The sequence below is a fragment of the Danio rerio genome, chromosome 23 (assembly GCF_052040795.2).
Source record: "Danio rerio strain M-AB ecotype USA chromosome 23, GRCz13ab, whole genome shotgun sequence".
In the NCBI taxonomy this organism is placed as follows: domain Eukaryota; kingdom Metazoa; phylum Chordata; class Actinopteri; order Cypriniformes; family Danionidae; genus Danio; species Danio rerio.
The window spans coordinates 6580947-6595930 of NC_141043.1; the positions used below are offsets into that span (position 1 = coordinate 6580947).

Here is a 14984-nt window from a genome sequence, read left to right on the forward strand (position 1 = left end):
ACGAGCATGAGGCTTTTCTTTAAAAATTACGGTTTTGCGCCTGGCATTTTGCGCATTGGTGTACACAATCACATTGGCACCGTTTATTTAGTCACGAGGTGTTAAACGTCGACGGAAAACGCCAAAAAAGTGTCTGTTTTCTTCTTACCTCCTCTACACCACTACTGTCCACCGATGCAGCAGCCGAATTTAAACCTTTCGAGAGGATTACTGTTCATTTTATGCATTTGGTAGCGTCTGATTTTAGAGCCCCTTTTTTTTTTTTGCTTTCTCAGAGCTTTTTGGCACCACCTTTCTTTTTATTTTATGGTCCATCTCTGACAATTAGCACTTACTGTTTGTTTTACATTCTTGCCAGATTTTAATTACGTACGCGTAACCTCTGATTGGGTCGGATTGGGTCAGCCCTTCTCAAAACCAGCCGGCCATTGCGGTTTGGGCCAAATGCTTAACATTTATTATTATTATTATTATTATTATTATTATTATTATTATTATTATTATTACTATTATTATCTACTTTACTATTTACTATCACCATCATCATAATATTTACATCTTGCAGGGGATAAAATCTGCCTGCAAATAAAAACAATATATATAAAAAAAATAAATAAATAAAAACAGACAGGCCAATAAGTGTCCTGTGTCGTACGAGTAATTGCTGTTTAATTGTCAATGTATGTTCAATCATATTTAGCCTTGAAATTACTTGTGTTTTGTATGAAATACATTTGTTTAGTTAGCATACAGCTACATCAATTAGTGTGCTACAACTCTGAGTTACAGTAATTTAGTTCCCCCAAAATGAGTTCCTATAACTGAAATATATTCCTGTTCCTATATACCCAATTCCTGTGGAAATCTGTTATATTAAAATGTAAAATACCTTATATGTATGAGGTGCTGTAATCTAAACATACATGCATAAATACAGACTACACAACAAGTATAACCACATGAAGAGTTCAGATGCAAAAGCCACTAAATGCCACTTCCGCCAACAATGAGATAACAGCATTGAGTGAATGTTTTAGGCACATACAGTACTACGCCATCAACAAATAGATTTGCTTCAAATCATCTAAATCCCAGCGTCAGCAGATTCAGAAATAACAGTTTGCAAAAGCCGCTAAACACCACCTGCCTTTGACAGTAAAAGCCGCTATATCCCGAGAACCAATCAGAAGCGCGAATTGAATCATATGTTTTCAACGCCGGCTTTTATGAGGAGACATATTCCCCTTTCGATTTCGATTTTAAAAGACGGAGTTTGATGAACTGATTGAACCTGTCAGTTTTCTGTTCTTAGCTGACAGGAGTGGCATCCGATGTGGTCTTCTACTGCTGTAGCCCATCCGCCTCAAGGTTTGGCGTGTTGTGCATTTAGAGATGCTCTTCTGCATACCTCAGTTGTAACGAGTGGTTATTTGAGTTACTGTTGCCTTTCTATCAGCTGGAACCAGTCTGGCTATTCTCCTCTGATCCCTGGCATCAACAAGGCATTTGCGCCCACAGAACTGCCGCTTACTGTATATTTCCTCTTTTTCGGACCATTCTCTGTAAACTCTAGAGATGGTTGTGTGTGAAAATCTCAGAAGATCAGCAGTTTCTGAAATACTCATACCAGCCTGTCTGGCACCAACAGCCATGTCATGTAAGTTTGAAGTCTTAAATTAATTTCTTCCCCATTCTGATGCTCGGTTTGAACTGCAGCAGATCATCTTGACCATGTCTACATGCCTAAATGCATTGAGTTGCTGCCATGTGATTGGCTGATTAGAAATGTGTGTTAACGAGCAGCCGGACCTATTAAACGTAACAAAATAAAGTGGCCAGTGAGTGTATGTGCTAAAAAAATTATTGAATCTAAACGAGCATAATACCTACCACATAAAATACAAATATTTTTATTTTAACCCTACAGGGCCTGAGGGAGTTTTGGGAGCCTGGAAAAGTTTTGATGTGCCTAGAATAAAACAAGTAAAAAGGTCGTCTACAGTACAACATGAACATAAGTGTTTTTGCAAAATGATGTTAAAAATGACCCTGCTCACTCCTTCACATCAAACAATATATTGATTTAACATTGGTTACGCAACACACACCCATTTTTAAACTACAAAGATTATTCATTTATGTTGTTTATGCTGTCTGTTGTGCAATTTCAGTGTATCATCAAAGTCCTGTAGTAAAGTATGTGAATTGTTCTGAATATATAGGTATACACATATACAGTTGAAGTCAGAATAATTAGCCGCCTTTTTATTTCTTTGTTCTTTTTTTAAATATTTTCCAAATTATGTTTAACAGAACAAGAACATTTTCACAGTGTCTGATAATATTTTTGCTTCTGGAGAAAATTGTATTTGTTTTATTTCAGCTAGAATAAAAGCAGTTTTAAATTTTTAGGTCAAAATCATTAGCCCCTTTAAGATATTTTGTTTTCGATAGTCAAAAGAACAAACCATTGTTATACAATAACTTGCCTAATTACCCTAACCTGTCTAGTTAACCCAATTAACCTAGTTAAGCCTTTAAATGTCACTTTAAGCTGTATAGAAGTGTCTTGAAAAAGATCTAGTCAAATATGATTTACTGTCATCATGGCAAAGATAAAATAAATCAGTTATTAGAAATGAGTTATTAAAACTATCATGTTTATAAATGTGTTGAAAAAAAACATCTCTCTGTTAAACAGAAATTAGGGAAAAAAATAAACAGGGGGGCTAATAATTCAGGAGGGCTAATCATTCTGACATCAACTGTATATAAAGCACACATTAAGTGTTGGTGGGGTGGTTTTAGGGTGGCCATAAACAATTAAACAATTATGGCCGACATACTGAAGTGTCATTTCAAACCAAAATGCTTAAAACTGGCCACTTTGAACTGCTCTTTGGCATGAAGGATTTTGAAGGGTAAAACTGATAAACACGTTCAGGCTCCCGTTATCCTCTGCACAGGGAACTTGTTTGGTGTCAAACAGCATGTTCCGTTTGGAAAATCCTTGAAAGGATTAGGGCAATGGGGTGAGCCCTTCGAATGGAATGTGCTGTCAATGTTGAAAGTGTATAGACGTACCTGTCTAAATGTTCCTCCAACACTTGGTAGATGCTGATGCGGAAGGTCTCATTGTCGAAGTGCTCTGGAACGAAGTCTTTGTAGATCCTGAACTCCGCAGCAGTCACCGCTTCGCCCTCTGGAATCTTGGAAAGGTCGAATCGGAATTCTCTGTGATGGCGCCTCACGGGCAAGAACTCCTTATCGTGTTCAACTGCACAAGAAACAGCACAAGAGATGCATCCGTTTTATATCAGCGCTTCAAAACAGTGTCAAAATGTTTCCGCCATGCTGAAAGGTTAGCTTGACATTTACACTGCTGACTCAAATGTCACATTCATTTGCACTGTTGCTGCCTGCAGGCAAGTCAAGCTGCCCCTTTCTGGTTCTCCATGTGTAAACAAAGAGCACATTTCTAGACAGATGTTTGAACTCTCCAGAGCCACTGATTGAGACATAGACTCGCAGACAGCTTTATGCGTAACTCTTTTTTTTTTTCTTTTGGACTGTGTGAGGCAGAAGGCATCTCTCACATTTTGTGAGCTTGGGAATTGATTCAATCTGGCTCGTTGAACCGCGTTTACATTTTATCATCGCTCAAAGCGTATGAATCTTTTACAGAAAGGGCAGATTTTGACTTTGAGCCTGGAGTGTTTTGGTAGCAAAGAGACTTTCTTACACCATTTAATCGCGCTTATTTGTTTATAAATCTGTATTTTCCTCTGTTAAAGACAACAGGAAAGGTTTCAAGCATTGTTCACTCTGCGGTTTTCAACATGAAAGCTTTCAATCCCATTAAAAAAACATTTATTCAATGAGGAGTCATTAACTGAAAAGGATCACCCCCTTTTGATCATGCAGATCATTTAAAGACTTTAATGTGATGCAGCAGGATTTATAGTGGTAATGACAAGCGGCAACCTCCCGCTCTCCCTCGTGAAGCCAATACGGAAGTAACTAAAACTCATCGACTCGCCTTTGGAGGCTGGCTTCAGGTAATTCAGATGTTCTCTGACTGCAATAATAAATAGGCCAATTTTACAGCCGATAAAAACATTTTTACAGCCTGGTACAAAAGATGGTGTTGGTGTATATAGCTAATATTACTGTTCATGACAACTGTGAGGGGGTGAATTTCTTTATAACTCATCCGTTTCGTTTATATTAAGTTATATCACATCTGCATAATTAAGGGTGTGGCAACTTGAGTGACTAGGTGTCGCCGTTTGCTGTCTCGTCACCTCAGCTGATTCCGGCTGATTAGCCGCTGAACTTGGTATATACATCCTATTTTTGTTTTGTTTTATGTGGCTTCATACAGTCAGTTGCTTTTTGGAATTATTTCCTACAATCATCATATAATGTGGCATGCTGTGTGAGAAGTGAAAGCGGAAGTAGGGATGTGTTTCAGGACATGGTTAGATCAAATTTAACAGGGAGTGTGGGTAAAACATTCCCATGCACACTAGGGATGCGCGGATGGCGGTTACTGGTGGATGTAGCAGGACATGGCAGTGGACCAGCGTAAAAACAGAGAGTGGGCTTTGCAGAATGGGAAGACATGGTTTCCGTTACATTCATTCTTCCATGGTGGGGCGCCACACCAAAATTCATCCCGCCACGTCTACATTACAGCTTCTTATTAATTCAAAACATTCATTCAGAGTTGTTGTTGTTTTTAATAGCGGGTTATAATCGCACCAAAACGCATTAAAAGGTAAGTGAATTATAACAGCGCAAACTTTTCTGTTACCGTAGTAGTGCTGTGTGTTATTTGTTTAACACTTTAAGGTGACGTGTTGACAGACAACTGACTGACAGGTGCGTGATGCGTGAGGCCAGCAAACACGACGTAGCTTTCAGTTAAGATGAACACAGTTTCCATAATTATACTTTATTTATAGATAAAGGTCTGTGATTCTGCATACAAAGACTTTAAGGTTATCTTGCTTGAGTTATTATTGGAGCATTATTGCCGCTCTGTAGGTCTACTAGAGACATTCAGAAATATTCTTAGCAAATCAAATACATGTTGGAGACATACTCACAACATAAATGCACTAAATCACACTTTAGGAGTGTTTTTTTGAAAGCGCACACGAAGATCTGCACGTGGGCAGCGTATTTGAGTCCGTGCAAGAAGTTTTGTGCACAAGTAGAGGAAATCGGCGCGCAAGCAAAGAGATTGGCATGCTCGTATTAACGTTACATAAATGCAATCCCAAATTGTAATACTGCGCTCACCACATTTCTCCATTTTTCATTAAAATTACACCATAGGAAGTTGGTAGATTTGTGTAAAAGACCTGCCGCCACAGCTGGAAAAAATCCTATAGGAAACACTGGAAGATGAGACGCCCAAAATAATGGATGAAGTGCAAGAGCCCTGTTCAAACTTTCAGTTAGAGGAGTCATCGGAGGAAAATCTGCTTTCGTTCTTGGAGAAACAAGATCGCTTATTTACATGACTGCAGCGCCTTGCGAGGAAAATCTCGTTCATTCCTATAAGTGGCGAAAACAAATGCTCATTCAATGCAGCTGGCCACGTCTTGGAGGCGAGGCGGAATTGCCCGAATTTAGACACAGTAGATCTTATTCTGTTTACGCACAGTGCAAAGAAAAAGGCCAAGTAAACATAACATAGCTGCCATTTAGGCTGAAGTGGCACCCTTTTTTATTATCTTGTTTCAGTATCTGTAAATGCTAAATGCAACCCAAGCTCATTCTGAAAACGTAGCCCCGCAGATGTTTCTGGAGACTGCGATTTACGTGACCAGAGGTGCGTATGGCTGCATTTAATTTTTTCAAGCAAACGCTACAGGGCGGTGTGACGCCAGCTCGCCGGCTCACATCCGTATGGAGGGCTTTCCCACTGCAGCCAGTTTGTCTGGTTAGCTCGTTGTGTTACGTCAGCGAATCGAAGGCCCGGAGGGGAGCCGGCCACAGCAACAACCGGGTTAGAGTCCGGGGAAGAGCGGTTCCTGATATAAGGTAGGACAAAAACAAAATCCAAAAAAAATTAAGCGAACGAGTTCATAACGGGGCGAGAATGCGGTGAAATCCTAACCCACGCGGTTAAAATCAGACGAGGGCTTTTCTTTTTCTGGATGGCTTTTGTAAATTGTTGCTTGGGTTTAGGGAAGTAGGAGGAGGAGGGTGGCTGGGTCGGCCGATTGGTCGTTCAGTCAGTCGGACAGACGGTTGCTCGACAGCAGCCTCCTGCGGGTTTTTACGCGAGAACAGCGCGAGCACGACGCAAAAAAGCAAGCACAGCGGCCTCTCCCAGATTCGCGAAAACAAAAACTGCACAAATACGTACCTCCCGGGACATATTTCGCGGTCTCCAGAAACATCCGCAGGGCTACGTTTCCAGAATGAGCCTGGGTTGCTAAAGTGTCTTATTTTTACTTTCTGTATTTGAAAATGAAGTAAATGTTATTTAAAGACAAACTTTTGCTTTTAAAAATAAATGTTCATTTGAAAACGTTTAACGCAGGCTATTATTTTACTATCAGAGATGCGCAGATCAGCTCACTGAATCTGCTGTTAATATCCACGTGACCTATCATCATGCCTAAAACAAAGAATTAGAGTTATTAAAGTGACAATTGGGTGCGGGTCGGGTGCGGATATATATTTCAGATAAAAGTATATTTGCGGGCTGGTGGCGGGTGGATGATTAGTATGAAGCCGGCAGCTAGCTCTCTGCAACTCTCACGTAGTCGCCCACTGAAGCTAAGCAGGGCTGCGCCCAGTCACTACCTGGATGGGAGACCACATAGGAAAGCTAGGTTGCTGCCGGAAGTGGTGTTAGTGAGGCCAGCAAGGGGCGCCCAACCTGCGGCCTGTGTGGGTCCTAATGCCCCAGTATAGTGACGGGGATGCTATACTGCTCAGTGAACGCCGTCTTATCGGATGAGACTTTAAACCAAGGTCCCGACTCTCTGTGGTCATTAAAAATCCCAGGATGTCCTTCGAAAAGAGTAGGGATTTCACCCCGGCATCCTGGCCAAATCTGCTCACTGGACTCTGCCCATCATGGCCTCCTAACCATCCCCATATTCAATTGGCTTCATCACTGTCTCCTCTCCACCAATCAGCTGGTGTGTGGTGTGCGGTCTGGTGCAAAATGGCTGCCGTCGCGTCATCTAGGTGGATGCTGCACACTGGTGGTGGATGAGGAGATCCCCCTCATTGTGTAAAGCGCTTTGAGTGCCCAGAAAAGCGCAATATAAATGTAAGAAATTATTATTATTTTAAGCCGCGAGTTCGGGTGTCATTTCAGCTGATCCGCGCATCTCTAATGCACACAAACACATGCTCTTTCTGGCGGTCACTTGTCTGTCGAAGTAGAAAAGTTATGTAAAATTATAATTCTCATAATTTAACATAAAATATTTGCATTCTGGTCACCGAGAAAACTCCCGATAGTAGATTAATGTATATATGTGTATATATCTCTGGCTCTAGGTGGCCAGTCCTCCACTGCACATTGCTCCCGCATTCATTTCAAAGGATTGCTACCCTGTACCAAAATGGCGGCTCTATTGACACATTCCTTCCAACAGACAACAATACCGTAGCCAACATCTAATGTAAATATCTCCACTGCTTGATCTATTACAGTAGGTGGTCTTACAATATTAAAGCAATGTGTTGACTGTACATGCGTAGTAATAATTCAGATAACCGATAAGCAGGCGTATGAAGAAGAGCATGTTTAATGTGTTGAACTCTCACTTTACAGTATTTGATAAGCCCTGTTGTGAACTGAAGATAGCTCTCTGTCTCTTGTTCTGTGCTTTATCACAGAGTGAGAGTACTACACAGTACACACACATACACTCACACACACAATAGAGGCCTTGTTGACTCTTCAGTCAGTACATCAGAGCCAGTGAGAGCAGCTGTCATCCTTAAATCTCCACTGAGAGCCGTGAATCACGCTCTGGAGAGACTCAACTGTGTGAAAATGAAGCAGTATGTCTCTGTTTACTGGTTCTGCACAAAGTGTGTCAGAGTCTGTGATCTACGCTCGCTCCCAACTGGTTTTACAGTATATAGGCACTGAGGGCGACCCGACAACGTAGCTAAATTATTTAAGTGGAACAAAAGCTTGTAAAAAAAGCAATGGAACAAAAGCTGGACTTTAAGATATTATGTAGTGTAACCAAGTAAAAAGGCGTAGTGTTTTTATTTCCTTCAATATAGGCAGATTTATGTAAAAAAAAAATTACATTACATTATTTTTTTAGAAATAAACTTCACTTAGTGTATGAGTGTGTGTGAATGAGTGTATGGGTGTTTTCCAGTACTGGGTTGTGGCTGGACTATGCAAACCCTAAAAAAATTAGTTGCCATTAGTTGCTATTACATTAAGTTCATTCATTTATCTATTCATTTTCCTTCAGCTTAGTCTCTTTTTTCAGGGTTTGCATAGTCCAGCCGCAACCCAGTACTGGAAAACACCCATACACTCATTCACACACACTCATACACTAAGTGAAGTTTATTTATAAACAAATTTCGAGAGGATCACGTGCTTATGATTGTTCACAGCTGTTCCAACTTTAGCTAACGACTGATTATCCTATCAGATGATCCTTAACTCACCATAAATAACCAGACTTTTCTCATCTCAATATCTTCGTCTTGAAGAAACCCCCCCACCCAACCCTACTTTCCCTCCTTTCAAACGGGCGTCACGGTGGCCAGCGATTAGCGCTGTTGCCTCACAGCAAGAATGCGCCTGGTTTAATTCCTTTCCAAACCAGACGGCATTTCTGTGCGGAGTTTGCTCGTTCTCCCCGTGGTCGCGTGGGTTTTCCCCGGGTCCTCCGGTTTCCTCCCACAGTTCAAAAACAAGCACTCTAAACAATTAATCCAAAATACTTTGGCTAAACTCTGAGTACACCTTTCAGCATCCTTACTGACACTTAGCTACAACAAGCAATAGGTAGAGTCATCGAGATCTACCTAAGCTCAACCTCCCCTCTCGCCTTGCAACGGGAGGGAGCCCAGGGCTCGAGGATCTTATAAGCTCAGGGCTCTCCCCGTTACAGCACGCCAAACTAGCTTTATTATCAATCATCAGCTAAGTGTGAACTCTTGAAGGCCAATTTTAGTTTATTTAATTCACCTTTAGCGCTTTTCTTTGGACTGTGGGGGATACCAGAACACCTTGAGCAAACTCAAAACAGTGACCTTCTTTGCTGTGAGGAAACAGTACTAACCACTGAGCCACCATGCCACCTTTATGCAATCAGATTTTTTTTTTAAATTACAGTAGTTGCTTTACTACATGAATTCTTTTGTTGTTACTTTTTGAATTAAGTAACTAGCAGAGATGTATAGTAACGAAGTAGAACTACTTCACTACTGTGCTTAAGTACTACAAGCAAGTGTCTGTACTCAACTGGAGTATTGTTTTTTCTCCTACTTTCACTTTTACTTTAGAACATATTTTTGATGAGTTTAAGACTTGTACTCCCATAGATTTTTTGATGTGCTGCATAAATTAAGGGTACAGTTTATATATACATTTACATTTAGTCATTTAGCAGACGCTTTTATCCAAAGCGACTTACAAATGAGGACAAGGAAGCAATTTACACAACTAAGAGCAACAATGAATAAGTGCAATAGGCAAGTTTCAGGTCTGTAAAGTCTAAGAAGGGAAGTAGTAGTAGTATTAGTTTTTTTTCTTTTTTTTTGGGTACAGTTAGTGTGATATTCAGAGAGGCAATTGCAGATTAGGAAGTGTAGTGGAGACTAAATAGTTGAGTTTTTAGTCGTTAGTTGAGTTTTTAGTCGTTCTTACTGCAGTATTAAAGAACAAAATTGTATTACAAATAATATATAAATAAATGTATAGATTTAAAAAAAAAAACTAATTCTTTTTGTGAAGAAAAAATCTAATCATGTATGGAAAGCATCGTCAATGCACCGAGATATCGAATTGAACCGCATCGATGGCATGATAATCGTAACCCAGTCAAACCGTGAGACCAGTGCAAATTAACACCCTTACTTGTTACAATTATAGACCTTTTTCTTGGCTGCTGCATGGAGGGCGCAATAGTGACCAGCGTCTTCCAGTAGAATGTTTAGAACTTCTGTTTCCAGCGTTTACAACCGGTAATTTGCGATCCGAAATTGGGTTTCAATAGCCTCTTAAGTGGATTACGGAGGGTTTTGGTGACACACAACTTTAAAAGGTGTGTGTTATAGCTGTTATAATCTGTCAAGCGCAAGAGAAACACAGTACCGTAAGCCATGTTTCTTTTCGTTCTGCTTAATCATGTGCCCTAAAAAAAGATATTTAAAATAAACAAAACAATATGATGTAATAAAATTTAAATAAATTACTTGCAATAATTAAGTACAAAAAATGTTTACTTTAGAATTTCCACTTAAGTATGGTGCTTAAAGTGCACTTCAACTTCTACTTAAGTCACTTTTTTGATAGAGCACTTGTACTTTTACTTGAGTCTGGGTCTCTAGTACTTTATACAACTCCAGGCCCGGATTGGTTAATCGGGAGGACAGGGAGAATTCCCGGTGGGCCGGTCCGTTTTTTGGCCGCGAGGGCCGGTGTCCGGAGCTGCTTGCACTCTCAGCAGTCGCACTTTTTTTCTTTCTTTTTTTTATTTATTTGACCATAGCCTCACTCTTTTTATTCATTATTTTGCCGCAGCTACACGCTTTTTATTTATGTTCTCGCAGCCCCGTGAGCAAAATGCAGCCTGCAGGTTACTGATGACGTAACTATTATTCGACCCCAAACAGCGGCACCTTAGTGAATATAAGAATTCGAATAATTAATATTAATGAATATTACACCTGCTCAATGTAAATCAGATGATTCACTACATTAATAAATCTGGCATAAATTGATCAGAAATCTAGAAAGGGGAGAAAAAGATTAAGTGGTCAATAGACAAGTTTGTATCAACTGCGCCATTGTGGTTTAGTGGTCAGCACGTTGCGTCACCGCATTGCAGGACCCGAGTTCGATCCTTACCTATCTGATTTAATTTATTTATTTATTTTTTTTTTTTTTTCATTTTTAATGTTAAGACATATAATACTGTTTGGGTTGTTGAACATTTCAACTTATAAAGCAGCTGTTTTCTTGAAAAATACATGATCGTGTCATTAGAAACTGAATTCGAAATGACGTTATTTTAATATAGTCAGTCGTGAACTGAGGTGGGCTGGTCTAATGCTTGAAACTCCAGGGCTGAAAAGGACTCCCACTCCGGCCTTGTACAACTCTGATAACTATAACTAGTTACTATTTTTCAGCAACTAGCACAACACTCTTCTGACATTGTAGTCCAACGTCCATTTTACATCCGGTGCCTACTGGGTAAAGTCAGATTTATAAGAATTCATGGTAACACTTTGTAATAACTACACACTATGAACCATTTACTAAGCATTAGCATCAAGTGAATTCATTATTTATTAAGCATTAACTCTACATTAATAAACGTTAGTAAGCAGTTTATAACTGCAGCTACAAATGCTCTATTCTTGACTTATAAGCACCTATACAATGTGCTTAATAATTGTATTTTCATACTTAGTTAATTATTTATTTTTTATTACTAAATTAAGTATCGCATTATTTACAAACCAGTTGTATTTAAGAGTAGTTGAGGGTTTTTGGGATAATTCAGAATGAGTTAGTAAATGATTAATAAACTATTGAAATCAACATTTATATGCCTATTATTCAGGTATATACTAATAGTCAACTAATATGTTGATAAATGCTTTATTAACTCAACTTTGCAATCTTTTCTAAAGGGTAAAATTAATGTAAAGTTTAAACATTGCAAAATAACAGGAGTGTCAAAATATGACATCCAACTGGATAAAACAACAACAATATAATAATTTAACATTATAATAAGATGTAATGTTTAAACTCTACAGTGATTTAATTTTAGATAAGGTTGCAAAGATTTATTTTTCATTTGAAGTAGAGTTTCATTTGTGCATCTTTAAATTAATAGGAATGAAAAATGTAATTTTTCCTGTTTGGAATTTAACTGAGCCTTTATTTGTCATTTATAAGGTATTTATAAAACATGAATAGTCCTCACTTTAGATTAGGTCCCAAAACTAGATGAAGTTGAGTTAATAAAGCATTTATTGACACACATAGTAACTATTAATATATGCCTGAATAAAAAAGATATATACATGTTGATTTCAATAGATTATCAATCATTTACTAACTCATTCTGAATTATTCTAAAAACCCGCAACTACTCTTAAATACAAATGGTTTGTAAATAGTGCAATACTTAATTTAGTAGTGAAAAATAAATCATTAGCAAAGCATGAAAATACAATTATTAAGCACATTATGAATATGTTTGTAAGTCCAGAATAGAGCATATGTAGCTGCAGTTATAAACTGCTTACTAACACTTATTAATGTAGAGTTAATGCTTAATAAATAATGAATTCACTATTTGATAATGTTTAATAAATGATTTATAGTGTGGAGCTATTATAAAGTGTTACCGAATTCATATTTAGAATTAAGAATTCGGAGGCAAAAAGTAACAATTTTGAGACAAATAAAAAAATCCAAGCTGTTTCTTTTATTAATTTCAGGAATGAGGTCAACAACAAAAGAACAAGACTTTTGTTATCCCACCTATGGATTAACTTCTTGCTGCTCTTTAATATATTACTTACTATTGCTTTCCCTTTGACATCTGTACCACAAAATACTCCTTTTCACGTCATCACCCACCAGCACAGGTGCATCACCTGCTCCCCTCATTTATCCTCATCTACTCTCTGTCCCTCACTCCCCTTCTCCTTCTCTTTCATCATCTTTTCTACCCATCCCTTTCCCTCTTCTCCATCCTCTACCTTTCCTCATCCTCCCTCAACAGAATGGCAGTGCACAGCACAAAGGCTCCACTGTGCAGAAGGTGAAAGCGAGAGAGGGAAAGCACTGGTATGTATCCAGTTACCCAGCAAGGACGATTAGCAGAGGCCATTCCGTGTCTCATTGTCTTGCTCTTCTCAGAGGACAGCAATTGTTTACACACCGTCCTAATTCAGAGCTGCCCTCCCATTGAACCCCCTGGGTGCCCCCCTCACAGGGCAGACCGCAACACCAGGCCCACCTGTGCCCGCTTGGCACACAGTTACGGCTCTAACAGAGACGGCAGTAAAGCCTACATAACAATGACGCTTTTTTTCATTATGTAATACGTTCACGGGTTCAAAGCCAGAAGAAAACAAACACTGTATAGAGTTGGTGGACATCTGACAGCTGCACTAATCTGTGTCATTCAGCACATGCTGGTCTGGCTCCTCAGATATTGGATTTACAAATTTGCTATAGTTCATCGGTTTCGTAAGTCCAGAAGATTGTGAATCATCTAGATCAGTGGTTTTCAAAGTGGGGGTCAGGACCCCCCAAGGGGTCGCGGGACAATGAAGGGGAGTCCCCTGGTGATTTCCAAAAATCTGTTTATTTGTTTATTAAACCATAATAATTACCATATTTTATCAATAAACTACTGAAGAGAAAAATTGTTGTTTATAGTTAATATATACTATATAGTTACTACAGTAGCTTATAGTTACTAGTTCTATTGGATTGCGACCCCTGGGGTAATTACATAATTTTAAGGACACGCCAATGGCGTCAGATGCAGCAGATTGATTTTATAACATCAGGTTAAACTTTCTGGCACATTTACAGCTTTGATATACATAATAAAAAAATTAAACTAAGAATAAACTTGGGTCTATTGTTGTGTGTGCGCTATTGCTTGCAAGGTTTCTGTATATATAACCACCTCAGAGGATATTGGGGGTCGCGAGTCACTAGCATTGTTATTTTGGGGGTCGCAAGCTAAAAAGTTCGAGAACCCCTGATCTAGATCACCATCTATTGACTTGAATGCACATACTACAGTGTCCCATGGTATCATAATTTTCATAAAAACATAAGCACCTACTACTTGCAAACAGCTATGTTTTACTTTCATGTAATGTGTATGAATTTACAGTTGAATCGACTGTATAAAAAGGCACATAACCATTTTAAAAAAGTCAGAGGTTATTGTGACCAAACTTTTTCTCTTTTAGGTAAGTCAGGATTATCAAATTTGTTTCTGTTATGCTTAATAGCAGAATAATGAGAGAGATATTTTTTGAGAAATTGTTATAAGTTTTCTTGAAAGTCGAGTTTACATACAATAAGATTATTATGCCTCTGAAAAAGCTCAGATGATGGTGTCAAGGTTTTGTAAGTTTCTGATTGGCTAATTGACAACATTCGAGTTAATTGGAGGCACAACTGTAGAATAGAATTTAAGGAAAACCTCAAACACACTGCTTCCCTGTGTGACAACATGGGAAAATCAACTAGCCAGATTCAACGAAAAGAGCCAGATTACAGTTTGCTAAATTAAATTGAGAAAAATAATAATTTTTGGAGACATGTCCTGTGTTCTGATGGAACTAAGATTGAACTGTTTGGCTATAATGACCAGTGTTATATTTGGAGGACAAAGGGGAAAGCTTACAAGCCTAGGAACACTATCCCAACTGTGAAGCATCATGTCGTGGGGCTGTTTTGTTGCAGGAGGGACTGGTCCACTTCACAGCATAGATGGCATCATGATGAAAGAACATTATGTAGAAATACTAAAGCAACATCTCAAGACATCAGCCAGGAAATTAAAACTTGGCCACAAATGGGTCTTCCAAACAGACCATGATTCAAGCATACTGCCAAATTAGTTTAAATGTGCTTTAAGGACAACAGAGTGAATGTTTTGGAGTGGCCATCACAAAGCCCTGAACTCAATCCTACTGAAAATGTGTGGGCAGATTTGAAAAAGTTTGTGTGAGCGAGACAGCCTACAAATCTGACT

General features: G+C 38.8%; 1 protein-coding gene across 1 annotated transcript in view; it reads right to left on the reverse strand.

Annotated features, from left to right (window-relative positions):
• Nucleotides 1–14984, reverse strand: part of bmp7b (bone morphogenetic protein 7b) — a 100039-nt gene that overhangs the window by 32252 nt on the left and 52803 nt on the right. The window contains 1 exon segment of the mRNA NM_001077146.6: nt 3085–3277. Coding sequence (NP_001070614.2) covers nt 3085–3277 — 193 coding nt within the window.